The 18,358-nt window shown below is 35.9% G+C and overlaps 1 protein-coding gene across 1 annotated transcript in view; it reads left to right on the top strand.

Annotated features, from left to right (window-relative positions):
- Window positions 1-4,309, top strand: part of LOC102235537 (glypican-1-like) — a 75,086-nt gene extending 70,777 nt beyond the window's left edge. Inside the window, exon 11 of the mRNA XM_005795978.3 lies at window positions 162-4,309. Coding sequence (XP_005796035.1) covers window positions 162-367 — 206 coding nt within the window. The 3' untranslated portion in view covers window positions 368-4,309. The remainder of the gene's footprint in view (window positions 1-161) is intronic.
- Window positions 4,310-18,358: the final 14,049 nt, after the last annotated feature.

The following is an 18,358-nucleotide window of genomic DNA, read 5'->3' as shown; positions in this document are numbered from 1 at the left end:
CAAAGAATGCTCTTGTAACATCGTAACATTAAGAAAATTCAGTGAAAGATGTATTTTCCTTTTCTTTTAAGTTTTAGAGAGGGGAACTTAATGTAAAGACATATAAAATGTAATTACCACATGCTTAACAGTCACAGAAGCACCTTTTTTTTTCTTTATAGGTGATGATGTCAGTGGATCAGGAAGTGGCATGTGTGCAGATGACATGTGTTCCCGGGGGCCACGCCTTGTTGCCCCAGTGACCGAACCACCCAGAGTCTATGCCTACCCACCAAGGAATAAGGAAGTGAGAGGTTCAGCGTCACAAAGTCTCCCTTCATTCAGCGTCCTTTTGCTTTCACTGCTCATCCTGTTGCTGCGGCGATAATTGGTGGGAGAGTTCTTCTTCCTGGGACTGAGTTTGGGACATGGGGGACTGGAGAGTTTTAACAGACAGGGAGGAAATATTAGGGGTTAGTTTCTTTGCCAAAAGTAAGCCAATTAATAGAAACAATAGCAAAAATTACTCGAATGGACCTTCTTTGGTTTTTAAACACAATGGAGTCATGAGTATTGATCTGTGTTTCTGTTCTTCTCCTGTTCTTGATTTGTCGGTATTCTATGACACTGTTAGAGTTGGTCTTTTGGCATCCTCTAATGGTTTGATTCTAGTGTTTGGGTTCTCCAAAATAATATGTTTACCTAAGACATTATAAAACTGTACAGCTAGCAGTAATTTAGATATTGACATGATGGGAAGAAGGAGAATGGAGCAATGCGGTAGCCCCTGTGTGCACATTTGATCTCCACTTTTAATCTGTAGAAATTATTTATTTATTAGAAGTTATCAATAGAGCAATAATTAGACTATTCACATCTCTGGTTTAAAAGCAAAATAAATAAAAAAAACACAATCTAGATATTCAAAAGACAACTTTCAGGAAGGATAATCTGAACAACATGACCCATTAGACCTGTTGATGCGTTATGCTTTGCAGTGTTATTACATGTAATCTTTTTCTGCAGCGGGATCTGAGCTGATGCCGTCAGCACTTTCTGCCCGTTTATCTCTAATCTGCAATAAAAGTCGTCATAATATTCACACAGACATGTCCCTTCTGTCCTGTCTTCCACTCCATCAATCCACTCCACCATTTGCCCCCACCACATCCAACTCCCACACCACCCAGTTACCCCATTCTCCTGCTGGCAGTGAAGCATCAAGCTGAGGTTCCGGTTTAAGCAAAGTGCTCACATGACCGGATATAGTCTCAATTGACAGAGAGTGGAACAGTGTAGTTAGTTAGAAGGCTGCCCTTGTCACAGAGCAGAAATATATGCAGAAGCAGAAATACAACTTTCTTGCCCTCACGTTGTTCAGTACTTTTTTCAGTGTTCATGGCAGATCAAAGCTATTGTACACAGTCAGAATTTTAGTGCTGTGGGCTTTATGTGTGCGTATAGCAACAATTACAGTCAAGGCAAATCAAGCACATCCTTGAAATTTACTATTGTTTTAATGGCAGATGAAGCAGTGTATATATTTTTTGTTCTTTTTTGCGTTCTTGGGGAAAATATCAAACTAATTCTCCCACTGATGTATTTCTATCATGATCTGTTTGCCACTTATTTCCATGCAACATTTCCATATGAGTGCTACTTCTTAGTCTGACTCCTTCCTCCCCTATTTTTCTTTTTTTTTTTGCTCGTCAGCTATAAAGACCTATAGAGCTCTTTTCATGCTTCTACATGATGTCGAGGCAAAGATGACAATGACACAGTGCTTTGTTATGTGTCAACCTTCCAGGGAATGTTTTGGGAAAACATTATACCTTTTCCTGATAAGATGCTTGCTAGAGAGAAACGATGTACCACATTTTAATTCAAAGATGCGTTGCAGTTCTCAGTTCGAATGAATTCACATGCAGGATGAGGGACAATGCTTGCATGTACTGTATGTATGAGTTCATTGCGTAAATCCGAATGTGTGTACTTGTCTGTGACCGATAAAGCAAAGAGGGGACAAACAAGAGAGCCTGCATAAATCTTGTTTGGATGGCACAGAAAGGAAATCTATTAAAACGTTCTGGTCTATTAAAATGCTCCGGTCTAACAATGTATGACAGAGCGCTGTTAAACTGACAGCAATAGGAGATTAATATAGTCCATTTTTCAAAAATAGCATTTTCAACTACTGCTGTAATAGCTCACATTCTGTATTAATGGCTTCTGTACTGTCAGAATTGCATGTGACAACGAGATTGAAATAGAGGAATTAAATTGATGTGATTTTTAAAATGTGTCACTGCTCCAGATGGGACAGTCCATGGACGTTTATGTTAAAAAACAATATTCTCTGTGCACCTAGATTTTTGGAAATAATACAACTCCAAAGTGCATTTGTTTTATGTGATAATAGAAAAGTCTCTTATACTGTCTTCTTTCTTTTTCTTTTTTTTCTAAAAAAAAGAGAGCTCTATTAATGAATGAGTTGTTTCTGTTTAACTGTGTATGTCTTTTTTTTTGTCCCTGGTTAGAAAATGTGCCTGAGACTGCCTTTGATACTTTGGGGTCACATTAAAGGTATAAAGAGAGAAATGGTACAATGTTGGTTGGTAAAAAAAAAAAAGCAATATATTTTAACAGAAACCTTTAGTACCACTGCAAGGGTCTCAGTGTGTGACTGAGAATGAATGTGAACGCCCTAATAAAAGCAAGAAATTACTCACTGACTGTCATGGTGACATTCCAGCTCAAAGACAACCCTTTGACTTTAGAACGATAACTTCAATTTCAGTGACTCCCTCACAATGTCATTGGCTGAAATTTGCACAACCCCCTCCAAACCTCACCCTTTTTTTCATTCATTTTCTGATCTCATTAGTTTGCTCTCCTTGTCCCCCTCCCATTTACCAAAACATGCACTTTTATGAGGCCACAAAATGGTATTGTCTGCACAAAGACATCACAAGGTACTCGATCAATGAGAAAGTCAACACCTTCCAGAAATGACTATTGATTTGGGAATGTGTGTATGCAGATAGATGTGGTCTGGCATGCTGAGTCCTGTTTGAGGACGGTGACGGAGTGTAAACATGAAGCTCCAAAGTGTGAAAGGAAGCTTGATAATGGTTTGCACTGATCTCAGGTCAGCATGTATCCTACAACCCTGCCTTCATTCATCGCTGCTCAGTTCCTTGCAAAAGTATTCATACCCCCTTTTTATCAATTTGTCACTTTACAAACACAAATTAGAATAAATTTGATTTAGATTTTTTTGTGATAGACCAAAGCAAAGCATCACATTAATATCAAGTCGAAGGAAAATGTTTTCAATGTTTTTCTTTTTTTTTATTACAAATAAAAATTTGAAAAGTATAATATTTTTATGTATTCAGCACCAATTTGCAGAATCACATTCTGCTGTAATTACATCTTTTATGGGAAATAAGTGAGCAAGATTTGTACATCTAAAGACTAAACATCTTGACAATTTTGTTTCCGACATAGTTCAAACTCAGTCAGGTTGGATGGAGACATGAAGTTTTAGGTTTTGGTACAAATTCTGAATTTGATTTATATCTGGACTCTGAGTAGATCATTCTAATGCTTGAATATTCTTTAATCTAAACCCCTTTGTCCTATGTTTAGGGTCGTTGTTCTGCTGGAAGATGACCCTTAGAGCATTGCTCCTCATTTTGCACCATCCTTCCTCTGACCAAATTTAACTATTTTTCCCAAATTTGCTTAACTTAATTATCCCCACAGCATGATACTGCCACCACCATGTTTCACTGTGTGAATGGGGTGTTCATGATGATGCACATTGCCAGTTTTCTATCACACATTGTGGTTTGCATGTGACGTTCAGTATTGTGACTAGGACGTTCAGTATTATGCTTACCTGACCAGACCACACATTTCCACTTGCTCTGTGTGTCCACTACAAGACTTGTGGAAAACTGTAAACTGGATTTAAAGTGGCTTTTTCCCACAATGGTTTTCTACTTGCCTCGACTATATGAACACTTTTGCAATGCACAGAAGTTGGCAAAACTGCAATGCATACTACCCATCTCAAAACAATGTTCTTATTTGTGCTGGGAGCTTGAAGAGTGTTTCAAAGTGGTAACAATATATGGGGAAGAGAAATGTTTTATTTCTAGTTTAGATTTACATTGATTTTATTGTTATCAGAAATTTATTGAGAGTCTGTTTCTATGGTGAAAACAGGTGCCATGAAGAGCTGGAGAAATATCTACAATAACATGTCTCACTTGCTGTTGTACCTGCAATATTGTGTCAATTATATACATTGTAAGATTTTCAACTTCCCTGTGTCTGGTCTCTTCAATCAAGGGTGCAATTTTATGGGTGTCTCTTGAAAATTTAAGTAGAATCATATGATGATGTGCAAGTGCATCATAATGACTTAGAATACCAAAAAGTAACATTTGTTTCAGTAATTCAATTTTTAAAATGTACACATTTTTTACACTTTGACTTGAATGCAGCAATTTGAACATCTAACTTTTTAAGATAAGTTATAGCTTTCTTTCTTGAGATTGTCAGTAACTGTCTGCTAGGTCACTTTCAACAAAGTAGTCTTCCTATGATGGTGTAAACTGTATTCATAAGCATTATATGTTAAACAGTTTTTTTTTATTGTTATTGTTGTCATTTTATATAATATCTCCTTTTTTAATAAGCTTATGTTTATGTTTGCTAATATATAGTCATTGAACCCATTCACAGTCCTAAATGCTGGAACTATCCAGTTGTGAGTAAAAGACATTTATAACATGATGTTCTCAAGGTACTGAAATGTATCAACTTTTCAATAATATTCTAATTTATTTAAATGGACTTGTATTTTCTCAAACTAGCTGCCTAGATGAGACAGAATGAATGCATAAGTGAAATGCTTTTGAGAACAGAAATTTGCGATGCTCATTGAACTGACCACACCATCTGTTCGAGTCAATTTCTTGGAGTGCAGTGGGGCATTCTACTACCTGGAAAAGGCCATTGTTTTCCAGGAATGATGTCAGAAGTGACAACTGCTGTCAAGTGTTGTCACACTGCAAAGCGGCCACATGCTCAGAGCACACTAAGTGCATTGTCTTGTTTCCGTGTGAAGACAATAGTATTATAAGACCTCTTGGGTTTAAAAAAAGCACACTTTACAGTGATCATATGGGAGACATTCACAAACAGACCATTGTGAAACTGAGTAAATGCAAGAACTGCAAACCACACTTTAGTGGCATCTGCACAGTTGCCTTTTCTTTCAGTTTTGTACTATTTGTTTTTCACATTACATTGGTTCTCCAAGCATAAAAATATCTATTCTAAGTTGGTCAGACTCGAGGATATTCATTTCAAAATGCATCAGCTTTGTTTAGGAGTTCATTTGCAAACCTTTTCCTTTAAGATAAGCAAGGAAGATGTGGGAAAATTTGTTTTGATTACTCATGCATGAGGTTAATGTTTGAGCAGCAGTTGTACCCTGAAGGTCTTTTGCTCTTTAGATTTGTATTTCATAATTGTCCCATAAACAGTTCCCACAGAAGGTTTTAATTATCTCCAGAATCTCTACTTAATCATGACATCAATCTCTATCTCCCATTTTTTAAATAAATTGAAAAAGAGGAAATAAAAAAAACAGAAAATGCTTTGCTTTCTAATTTATCTTAGTCTTCCCTTTCATGTGCATCAAATATCAAGATTTTTTTTTAATATTCTGAGCAACAGAGCAGTGGTGATTCCAATAGATGCTGCTGTGGGCAACCTCATCCTTATTCTGCCTCATCCTTATTTGGAGAGAGCACAAAAATAAGGATTTTTGTGCTCTCTCCTTTTTTGATACTAGGAAATTATAAATAAATAAAATGAAAACCTTCCTTATTGCATTCAATAAAATCGCCAATGCAATCTTCAACTCACAAAACAGATAATTTTGACCAGTGAGGTGGAGCCTTTACAGTAGTAATCCATGTGGGATTACATTATCCTGTGGCCAATTAAATTTGACCAAAATTATTGCTGTAATAATTTCTCTACAGTGCACTCTCTACAGTCTTCATGCATTTAGGCAGGCACATACACAATTTCAGCTATTGATTGTGTCTGAATTCTCTGTTGCTCACTTCACACTCTGCTGCACAAATACACAGCTCACTCTCAGCCTTTTGGCTTTTAGTTTGCCCTCTGGTTCACAACATTTTTATGAGTGACTGCCTCACAAAATACATGACCTCCATGTTTAAAATATCAACACTAAGGAACAATAAACAGCAATAAAATCTCAGCTCATCACATATGCCTTTGATTTTATTATTCACAACAGTATGGAAACAAGAGTCCATATTGTAAACCTAAGCAAGTTATTTTAATGATACATTGCAACAAATGCAGTACATGTTCATCTGACTCACTGAAATCATCCTCAACTTAAAGTAGAATCCCTTGCAAAAGTATTCATACCTTTTGAACATTTTCTATTTTTTTGACACTACAAACTCAAATTCTAAGAGATTTTATTGAGATTGTATGTGCAAGTGCTAAAAACGTAGTAAATTAATGTGGAAGTGGAAGGGAATGAAGATATCCCCAAATAAAATTAAGTGCAACCTAGTGTCTAAATAAGTGACTAAGCTAAAAGAGTCCACCCGTGAATAATTTACTCTAAGTATAAATACAGCTGTTCTTTGAAGGCCTCTGGGGTTTACTGGAAAGCATTAGTGAACATACAGCATCATAATGACAAAGGAATGAAACAGACAGGCTAATTATTGCAATTTAAAGGTTGAATTTGAAACAAGGTATAAAACATTATTCCAAATTCTGGAATACTTAACAAGGCACCTTCACTATCTGAAGGAGTATAATAAAAGTTCAACCCTACCAAATCCATAAAATGCCATCTGCTGTTTAATACAAGCCAAGTGGTTGACATACAAAAACACACATTTTTGTTCATAAAGACATCTTAAAGCTATGTATAATTTTTCTTTCACTTCCCAGTTGTGCACAACTTTGATTAATCTATTGCCTATAATCACTGTAAAACACTTAAACACAGTGAAATGTAACAAAGTGATTGTGTATTCTTTTACAAAGATGCTAAAATAAAGAGATAAAACATGTAGACCTTTCAACCAAACTTTCAAACATAAACTGTATTTTCCTTAAATCTTTGATTTATTAATTAAGCTAATGCCTCCCATAGCCTGATTTTCGTCCTTTCAAGCACTTGAGATTCAGACTCAATTGATTTGTTTTCTAATTATTACATCAATGACTATATTTAAGATGAAGGGCTTAACGTCAATTCCCTTTGTCAGATGACTGAGTAGATGACTCAGACCTACAAAGGTAACCTCAATCCACTCCATACCATTGTGCACACTGCCACCCTCTGGAAGATGGGTTTTATTGCAGTAGAATTTTATTTCGCAGTGCAATTTAAGAACAAATAATTATTCAGTTGCAATTTAGCTAAAGTGATTTGATGCAGTTGAGCATTGATTACCCTGAACAGGTCGCCAGTCTGTCGCAGGTGTGAAAGCTTTGTCAGACGTATTTTGTCCTTGCAGAAACGGGTGAGTAATTACTTAAATAATATGAGCTTGTGAAAATCTGCCTTCAGGAAAATGCCTAAAAATAAACATTAGCATGAAACAGTGTTTAAATGTAAATAGCACAGTTACTGCAGCACATGTTTTCATGCTGCCATAGAGCTACCTATATGGAATTAAACACAAAGTCAAGCTTAACTGCCTTCACTTATTGAGCTTTGATTTGAATATCATACAGTATCGTTATGACAAAAAGAATGGGATGTTTACTACCAGTTACCTTCTTACAAATGAACATGTGGTAGATGTTCATCTGTAAGAAGAACAACTCGACATCTCTTTTTCTCATTTTTTCAAATTCCATTTGGGTTTTGGAAATGTAAAAAAATTGTATTCTGCCCACTAAACTCTCTGGATAATGGTTGTCGGAATTGCATGTATCCACTGACATTTGACAAGATTTACTTATTATTTTCCTTGAATTGGCTATGACGGTAACGCCTTAGTGCAACCATGGTAATTTTTTTCCATTTCGGTTAGATTCACTTTTATTTATTTTATTAATTTAAAGATATATTTCAAATAAAATCCTCATTTACTTAATTTCTTTTAAGCACAAAAATAAACCAAACAAGAACAAACACAATTGTGTGTCTGTTCTCGCGTGGTGTCACATGACAAGCCGTATGTCAGCGTCTTAATAGACAGCTGCTGCGTCCAGTTCCAGATCCAGTTCCAGATCCTGGAATCTGATTGTCTGTTGCCAAGTGGACCAGACTGGTGAGCTAAACCATACATCGAATCAAGAGAAATGTCGCATCCTGTCAACTCCTTCCAATCTGGTAGGAGGCATTCAAGCCCACAGCCACACTTTCATCCTCACTCTGGACTGAACCAAACTGAACTGGATCCTTTCCCATCATTCCTCTCGCCTCCATCAAGGAGCTGAACCTGTAAAATATTGCCTTGGATAAAGGAAAAAAAAAACATCTCGGGGATTTCATGGAGTATTTGAAGAACTTGTCTGTATATGTTGTAAATATAATTTAATACATTTCACTAATTTTGCACTATTTGGTTGTCTGTGTGTTTTTATAAATTACCACTCCCTCCAGCAGTCGAACCAGGAATTTTTCCGATCTGATTTTATTAACTAACTCATAATTAGTCATTTTAATATCCATATAAGTAATGTGTGTTACATTAGCAATGATGAACCCTGGCATTATTGAGGGACGTTCAGTTCCTCCAGATAAGGGGTGCATACTTTGGGACAAATTGTGACCTCCATTTGGTCAACCCTACAATGACAGGCGATGTCATGTTTATTCAGCATTGCAAACAATGGTTCTATATGAAAGGATATTTGTTTTTCTGTTTTTTCTCTTTTGGTCAAAATCAAATGTGTAAATGTAACCTAGTTCCAATTTCACCCCAGTTCACTTCCTCTTCATCCTTCCTTAAACAAAGTAGAACAGCTCACACCATATTGTTCCCAACTGTGAACTTTGGAGTTTTTGTGGTGTTGTGCGGAACCATTCATCCTACAAATACAGGATGTGTGCATTTAAGCTCTGGCTACTAATGACTAAACCACATTCAACAATCTGCTTTTTCTTTGGCAGTGAAGAACTGCACAATGAGTGTGCATAGTGGATATTGTAGTTGTGTAATTGCAGTTAATGTTGTAATCAGAAAAGTCGTAATTTCTTTTTCCAGGACTTTCTGGAGCTTTCCACAAGTGCTCTTTGCAAGCTAGACAATACATTGGTTACTCTTTTGACTTCTCAATCAGAAATCTTGTAAAGGCCACCTGTCTTGTTTATCATGAAATCAGATTCTGGCCAATTTCTGATTGTGGCTCCAACACAGCTTACATGAACATTCAGAAGATTAGAAATGCAGCTTCAAAACTGCCATTAGTATGATTTACAAAAATAAAATGTTTATGTTAAGATTTCTTTGCTTTTACCAGTTTCACAACGCTGAGTAGTACTTAAGAGAAGCTTTTTTTTTTTTTATCAGAGTACTGATTTTGCACAAAGCAGTCAGAACTCTCCAAACAAAAATATGCAAAATGTTTTATGAAACTGCAATTTAAATGTAGAATTTTGTTGCTTTTTGCAACTCAATGATATTCTTTTCATCATAGGAGTAACTCACAGGTGTATTTTGAATTTAATTACTGTATTCAGTATGTTTTACACAATGTTTTGCTTAAATTAAAGGTTTTCATAAGTTAGAGCAAATCATGTGGTTGCTTCTCTAAACAAATCTTTTGCGGTAGTAAAAGAATAGAATCAGGCAAACAAGTTGGATAGAGCTGTATTTTCAGTGTTCTTTAACTTTAAAAATAGGTTGTGCAGAGTAAATCCCACTTGCCGAGTGATATTTTGAAGTTAATTGTGCAGCTATGACAGAGCGTGTATTCCTGAAGGTAATGAGCGGCTATATGCACTTTGATTATTCTCAGAAGGCAGCTAACTGCTCTGGAATTTTAATCCTGCATATAATCCATAGTTAACAGATTGATGGTGGGTGAAGTCATCTTTCTGTACAACAATAATATGACTTTGAAAGTGAGAACATAACATTTTGTGCTTAAACAAGTGTGCTTTGTCCATTGAAATGCATGTGGGATTTGGATGGATGACAGTGAAATGACTTTGATGTGTCTTCTGGGACAGATTTTAATCCATGCTGAACTCAGCAAAAAGCTCAGCATTACCTGGTAATGAAGTGGATGATTTAAAATAAGATTTCAAGAATAAAAAGCATCAAGTTTCAACTTGAAACTAGAGCGATATCTGAAAAAAGGCACATTTAATATTTGTTTACGTATAGCTGTCACTCCATAAGATTTATTAACTAAACTGTGGATCGTAGATGACTGAATTCCCATATACATATTTATAATTTGGAAAATAAATATATATATCTATATATGTCCATAATATTAAACCCAAGATAAATCCAAACAAGGATTTATTCACAAAGTCTCTTTGTTTTTTAAATCTCAGAGTTTGGACTGAGATTAAAGTACCCACAAAACAAATGTTTATTTGGTTAAAACGGAATCAGATAAAGGTGTTTTGCATTAGTAGGTTGAAGAAACTCTCTGGACTCCACCTATCTCATCTAGACATACAAAAGAGAGAAAGAAAAACACAAAAAGAGGGGTTACTTTTACTGTGGTAGCTGTAAATAAAATCCGCCACACTCAATTGTCTTCAGGAGTTCCCTCAACTCTTTTATTTTAATCTTTAAAAATATGGGAATCTGAATCAAACTTTATTATATTTTTTGTCTGTCTGATGACATCATTTATAAATATTGAATCTGATATTATGGTGGGTTGTTCAATAGTAGTCTTTTTACCATTTACTTATTTTTTTTACTCTTGAGTATTTTTTATAACAGTTTGTTACATTACTGGAGTAAGAATGTACTGTATTGATACCCTTACCTGAGTAAAATTACAACTTCAGCCTTATGAATAAAGGGTGTCTTGTAGGTTTTAAGAATAGATAATGCGACAGCATTTTCCCAGTTGTTTGGGAATTGACCACTTCTACAGTAATTAAGACATAAGTTGAGCAACTGTGTTCACTAAAAGTTAGATTTTTTTTTATGAATGCAGAATCTACAGGGTGGGCCATAAGTTTGCGTACACAGAAAAAATAGACATTTTATATTGGACAATAGTTTTTATTTTTGTGAGACTCTGTGTAATCGTTGCACATCTTGGGCCACTTTGTAGTTGATTTGCATCATTTTCAGTTTTCTGAAACTTGCAAATATGTTTTGCCACAGTGTCGTGTGTGATCCTCACTCCATGTTTTCTGTTAAAGTTTCATGCAACCATGCGACTGCTTCCCAATCCAGCCATCAATTCTTTGCTCTTTTGTCAAACACATCTTCTTGGGTATCTGAAATATAAAATACATATCTTACATTCTCCTTTATATGGAAACTTATGGCCCACTCTGTAGATTATAAATGTTCTTAATAAAAATCTGGCATTCAAACTTTCTATAAAGTATTTTCTATGTTGATAGATTCTAATTACTTTTTTGTTTTTTGTGTTTTGTTTGGGAGGGGTGAAAATCTAATTTCTTTTTTTTTTTTTATATCCAGTTTATTTATCACCTCTATCCAGCCAATAGCCTGCATTCTCCCATCAAACTGCAGTATCAAGTCTTGATAACCAGGTGGCACTGTGGCATCATTGTAAGGCTCAATAATACAGTAAGAGTAACATCAGGCTACAAGATAAGTTCTGGGATATGTCCCTGTTTTATTGACTGTCATTCTCTTATCCGTCAAAAGGAAACAAAAGATACATAGACATATTTAACAGCGTTCTATTAACATAATTCTCTCCAGACTTGTAACAGTCCTTACTGACTCTTCAAAAATGCAGTTGACATGGGAATTAAACATCTGCTTTGATGATAATTGCTGTTACTATCTTATATCCTTGAGCTACCTGAGTTACGGTGAAGTCCTGCTATTATCTATTATAGAGAAGAATTACACAATTATCATACAGACGTTGCATGAGTAATTGTATTGTTAAACAACTGTAAATATTCAATTTAAATTTTTCTTTGATGATGTCCTCTGAAAAATTCACATATAGTTTGTCCTTATCACTGCTGTGTCCTTATCCTAATAGAAACCTGGGAAAAGTGTAGGCAGCTAAATTACAAGCCACTGCAAGCCCAGCTGTCACAACAAATATAACACAGCAGTGATATTGTCACACATGGATAAAATCAAGAAATAAGTTGAGTCCTAACACTTCTGGGGATTAAGTCTTTTAAGTGCCTGAAGCAGGTCTGACCTGGAAAGTAGCCCAAACAAAAACAACTCAACCAATTACAGAAAAAAGAGAAATAAACTGAGTCTACACTCATGGGACAATCAGACATAGCTACAAAAAATGCCAGGTAAAATGTAACTTTTTGTTTCAAGTCTGATTACGTATTATCTACAGTTATTTGCTTATATGTATTATAATGGGGGGGGGGGAATAAACAAAAAAAACATTTACATATGTCAAAAATAAATATTCAAATATATTCATATATATTGCTGATGAGTTTTCAAACATTCACCATCAATCATTATGACTAAAATACTATATTTAAGCTTCTGATTATTTTTTTGTGTCAATAAATTAAAAATATTTTTAGTTCCTTGGATGTTTTAACTTTTTAATTACATTTACAAGGAAATAGTGATTAATAAAATGTGCATTCTCCGGACAAAAAAGATTACAAACCTGTGTCATGTCAAGGTAAAAACTGATTTCTACAAATTAATGACAATTAAATACAGTATCAAAACTTCAAATCAGAATTTAGTATTTACAACCTTTTACTTCATTCTTCCTTGCACAACTGTTCAAGCTCTGTCAGGTTGTGTGGGAATTGGCTATGAACTGCCCTTTTCAAGTTCTGCCAAAAAATTGAGATTGAGGTTTGGCTTTGACTCATCAGCCACTCCAGGCCATCCACCTTGTAGTCTTTAGACAATTTCTATGTATCTTTAGGTGTATTCAAGCGATCATTGTCTTGCTGTAAAATAAATATCCTTCAAATTCAAAGTTCTCTCCTGTCCTTCAGGATTTCATTGTATATTGCTGCTTTTGCTGGGTGTCCTGGTGGCTTATAACGTGGACACATGGGAAAATGACACTAAACATAAATAAAAACTGGTTTTTAAATAGAAAATCTGATTTGCTTCAAAACCCTGAAGTCAATAAGGGTCAATAAGTCTGAAGTCAGACTTATTGAAATGTATAGACTATCCTTAAACACTGGGTGTGCAGCAGGAAACTAATTAAAGTAAACTCTACCATTTGAATGAAAGAATGGTCAAGTATTCTGACAAAACTAAACAAGAATTGTACAACAAAGGTGTGGTCAAGATACAAGTGTCTAAGGGAAGTTAAATATAGGGACAATGGGAGTAAGAGTGGTAGGTGTTTGTCCTGCAATTGGTGGGTTGAGGTTTTGTTTCCTGCTCCCGACTCTATTGTTGTGTCCTTGGGCCAAACACTTCACCCGCCTTGCCTGCTGGTGGGGGTCAATAGTGATGAGTTCAGTTCTTTTCAGAGAGCTGGCTCTTGTGACTTAGCTCCCAAAGGAGAGGCAGCTCTTTTGGCACCCAAATGCCTCATAGCTTAACTTGGGAAATATTTATGTTTTGCATGACATATCCCTTTCATTCAGTGCTTCCATTTATGAGGAGCCTTATAATTGCTAAATGTTAAGTATTTGTTTTGGTACAAAAACAAAAATTCTTACTTTTGGTTAATATTTTAATTTGGGCTGTCAGTATCACATGTGATTAATCTGAACATTGTAATGCGTTACTATTACATAACAGATTTATCAAACCACAACAAAAGTTGAAAATGTTTAACTTTATTGTATTGCGCTTGCGTGTAAGGACAACGACTGTTTCCTCATTGCACAAGTTCCATTGGAAATGAATGGAGAGGGTCCATTCATTCCCCTAAATAAACGTTTAAAACTAAATTACTTCCCTTAAGCCTTCCTGACTATAAAAACCTAGAAAACTGAGTATCTCAAGTTGACAATAAAATATTTTTAGAAAACGATACAGTGAACGTTATGACAGGATGCCTCCTGGACGTCAAGAGGAAGACCTAAGACATGCTAGAGGGTTTATGTTTTTCCCAGCTGGCCTGGAGACGCCTTGGGATTTCCCCCAGAGGATCTTGCCCAAGTGGCTGGAGAGAGGGAAATCTGGGCCTCCCTACCTGGGCTGCTATCCCGAAGGCATGAGCCCAGATAAGTGTAAGGAAATGGATGGCATACAGTGGCAGTTTTTGATATAGGGTATGCGGGCAGTTGCCCAGGGTGGCATCAGAAAGGGGAACACACAAGAACAAGGAAACAAACTACTGTATGTCTTAGCTCTGTCCCCTGAATAAGTTTGCTATTACTTGTAAGTATTTTTAGTGCAGTAGGTTTACCTTCGTTGTTGTTGAGTAATGTTGGTCTACATTACCTGCTTTCTGCTACAAAGAAAAATCTGATTATTGCTTGCATTTTAATTGGTTGAGTGTGGCAGGCTTGCACAACTGCGTGCATATTTATATTCCAAGCTTTCTAAGGAATCCATAGCAATTAATGAGAGCACCAGAGTGTGGATAATCTGGTTTAAAAAAATTATCAATTGACAACACTAATGTTTTTGAAATTTTATTTTTACTTAACATAAAGACAAATGAACAAAACACTGCAAAACACTTACCAATCAATAAGTAATCTGATTGGTAAGTAATCTACCAATCAGATTACTTACCCTAAACCTAACCCTTACCAGTTCATGCGCCTAGTCCACCTTAGTTCCAAACCTAGCTCCTGAAAAAAAACCGCACTTCTTCTTAAGGGGCATGGGTTTTGGGCCCCATAAGGAGCAGTGCGTCCTCTCAATGTAGTATTTGTTGGAAAAATTGGCCTTGCAAGGTGTGAAATGCTACCCCCCCCCCCCCCCCCCACACACACACACACACACACATACAGTGTACAAAATTTGACAGAGCATCTATCAAGGCCTTGTTGAGCCAAAAACCTGAGGAAGTTTAATCTAAATGAAGTCATTGACTAAAACTGTGATAATGGGATCTGCTCCTGATTGAATCAGGAAATCGAACAGTGTTGGCTGAGTGGCCTACTTTCATGCAGAAAGAGTCATAGCTGAATTTGAGAAGGGGAAATGGGAAAAGAAAACATACAGAAAAAAAGGAGGATTAGTGCAAAATATGCATGTTTGTTTTTGTTTTTTGTTGTTGTTTTATTGCTAATTTAGCTTATATATATATATTTATGCAGCACACAGTTTTGACATTTAGGATTAGACATGGACTTATTCAGCGTATATATAGAAGAGCGTTCCCTGTCTCTAAGCTCACTGCAGGCCGATTACGTTCCAAGCATCACCTGGCAGCAACCATTATTGATTTGACGTTGCATGCTGGGAGAAAAGATTGCTTTCAAAGGTCAGTGTTAATATGAAAAGGTCAGTGTGTTAAGTCTATTGTTTGTTTACTATTGAATAGTTGACTGCATGACTGTCGTGTAGGTGTGTGTAAATGCTAAATGAGGTCATTATCCAAATAATAAATATCCAAGGCACTTTTGGCTCACAGCAAAGAATAATTTAAAATTTCAGCTGTCCAAACTAAAAGCTTTGGGTACTACTGGTATGACATTTATTGATGGCTTTTGTATCTTTTTAAGTCCTTTTGTTCTACTCTGATTTACTTTGCATAATCATACCTTGCACCACCAAACTCGTGTAAGTGCATGTTTCTTTGCTTGCTTGGGAGTATCCTTGAAGCTTAACCATGACTTGTAGAGGATTTAAGATTTATGCAGGACAAATTTACAAACTGGCTGAGTAGGAAAAGCATGGTTGCAACAAAGTAAACGTAAAAATGAAATCAAGTAATATGACAACATGTTGGCAGAGCAGATATAGAAAATCTCAAAGTGAAACAAATAGAGCCTCAATTTAGAGTCCCTGAGGATGAAATAAATGAGTCCACAAGAGTCACACCACAACAGCAGGCACAAAAGAAAATCTATATTCTATGCTTTCCAAAGTAAATGGGTTGTAGTAGGAATTTTAGATCCAATCTAGAGTCCTAACAGTTACTGAATATTCACAATACCGATAAGGAGAACAGGCAAATAAAGCACCATATGTCTGCAATTATTGGCAGCAAATATAAAATCATAAAAAATACAATGTCTGCCAAATTAGAGTTGACCTTATATGGGTTGGAGTTTTTTGATTGAGTTATGTTCAAGCTAAGATAAATGGTTGTTTCAAGAACTTCTTACAGTGTGTGTTGCTCCGTTTGTAAAGTAACAAACAGAAAACCTAATAGCAATATTTTGTAACACCAAACTATGTCTATGGAGACATAGACTATATGAAGTCATAAAGACTTTATAGTCTATTCCATGTTAGCTAACATGCTAACTTGTAGGTTAGCATTATAGCTAACCTACAAAGCTAACCTTGCTACAAGGTCTTGCCAGATCTCACATAAACTTAAAATATATCAGACCAACAGAAACATTTTTTGAATACCTAACCACAGTGGGATCCATATTCTAATTAATTGCATACATACATACATACATACATACATACATACATACATACATACATACATACATACATACATACATACATACATACATACATACACACACACACACACACACACACACACACACACACACACATACATACATACATACATACATACATACATACATACATACATACATACATACATACATACATACATACATACATACATACATACATACATACATACATACATACATACATACATACATACATACAGTATATACATTCTTATCTTTTGCACTACTTGTTTAGACTTAGAAGTGATCATTAAGTAACAGCTGAGCATTAGAAGAAGTCTATTCCCCTCATCCACTGTGTTAAACCAGAGTCAAGCGCTGCAGTTTTTGTATTCAAATGCAGCACAGGAGTTTAATTTGTTGCAGAGGTCAACCTGTGACAGGGGATCAGTGTATGGCGGACAGAGGGCAGATTGATTCCACCTTATTCTTTTTTTTTCTTTCCCTCCTCCACCAGATGTTTATCCCATTTAGTGTGACAGTCTAAGAGGTGAGCACTCTTGTGTGCACGTTCTGTCCATACGCGGCTTTACAAAGCTCCGGCCCTGACTGTGGCAGACTGAAGTTGATAGATTGCACTCAGCTATCTGTCACAGGCCAGAGAGAAGAGAAAAAGACAGGTCAGAGGAGACGGGGGGCTGCATTTTAATAGTGTCCCTAGGAAACAAACAACACAACAAAACCATATGGGATGGTCTGGCATTGGAAGCTGACATAAAGTGATGAGCTGTCAGTCTAGTTTGTTTTTCCTCATTAAGACGCACATTTTCTAAATGATACTTTTGCAGTGAGAAATCCCTGTGAGGCTCTATTGGTTGACAACTCCATGATAACTTCTTTCACACTTTAAAAAATAATTTAAAGTTATTTTTGTCAAGCCAACTATTGTAAAGAAAGTTGGTGAATAAATGCACAACACAACAGAAGCAGGAGTAAACACAGTTAATGGAAAGTTTTCTTAAATGCCGCTAGAAAAAAACCCATAGAACTCTATTAACCTTTTCTATGATTAGATTCCTAATCATGTGCAAATGAATGCATGCTTATGGTCATCAGAAAAGAAAAAACAATTAATGGCTTGTTGTGGGCTTTGTGAAATGTTTTGAAGGATGTCCTTGTGCTGTTTTGTGGGCATCCAGAGTTATCCTCTGAATTTGCAATCTTTACAAAATAGTTTGCAAACTGATAATGGAGTCACTAAAGGTTTGCTCTATGCAGAATGAGCCACTCCACACATGCACATTTGATCTTGTTCATATGTGTATTTGCTCCCACACAACTAGGGAGATAGCCTCTTCAGTATGCATGAACTCATAATCCCACAATGAGGTTGTTTTTTTTCTCTCTTATGCACACAAACACTTAATGATCATCATGGTACTCCTACTCTTTTCATGCTGAGCAAAATCTCTTTATTGTGTGGCTTAGATTAATGGTAACAAAACAAATCGATCTCAAATAGTGAGAATGTGTACAAAAACTCTCTAATCTGTCAAACTGTGATTCATGGCAATTAAGACTGTTGTGGCATGTCTCTGCATGAGCAAATGAAGTGTAATACTTTGTGTGTCTTTCACT

Source organism: Xiphophorus maculatus, chromosome 6, assembly GCF_002775205.1.
Source record: "Xiphophorus maculatus strain JP 163 A chromosome 6, X_maculatus-5.0-male, whole genome shotgun sequence".
Lineage (NCBI taxonomy): Eukaryota > Metazoa > Chordata > Actinopteri > Cyprinodontiformes > Poeciliidae > Xiphophorus > Xiphophorus maculatus.
Note: the sequence above shows the minus strand (reverse complement) of the source record. Positions and strands in the feature narration are given on the sequence as shown.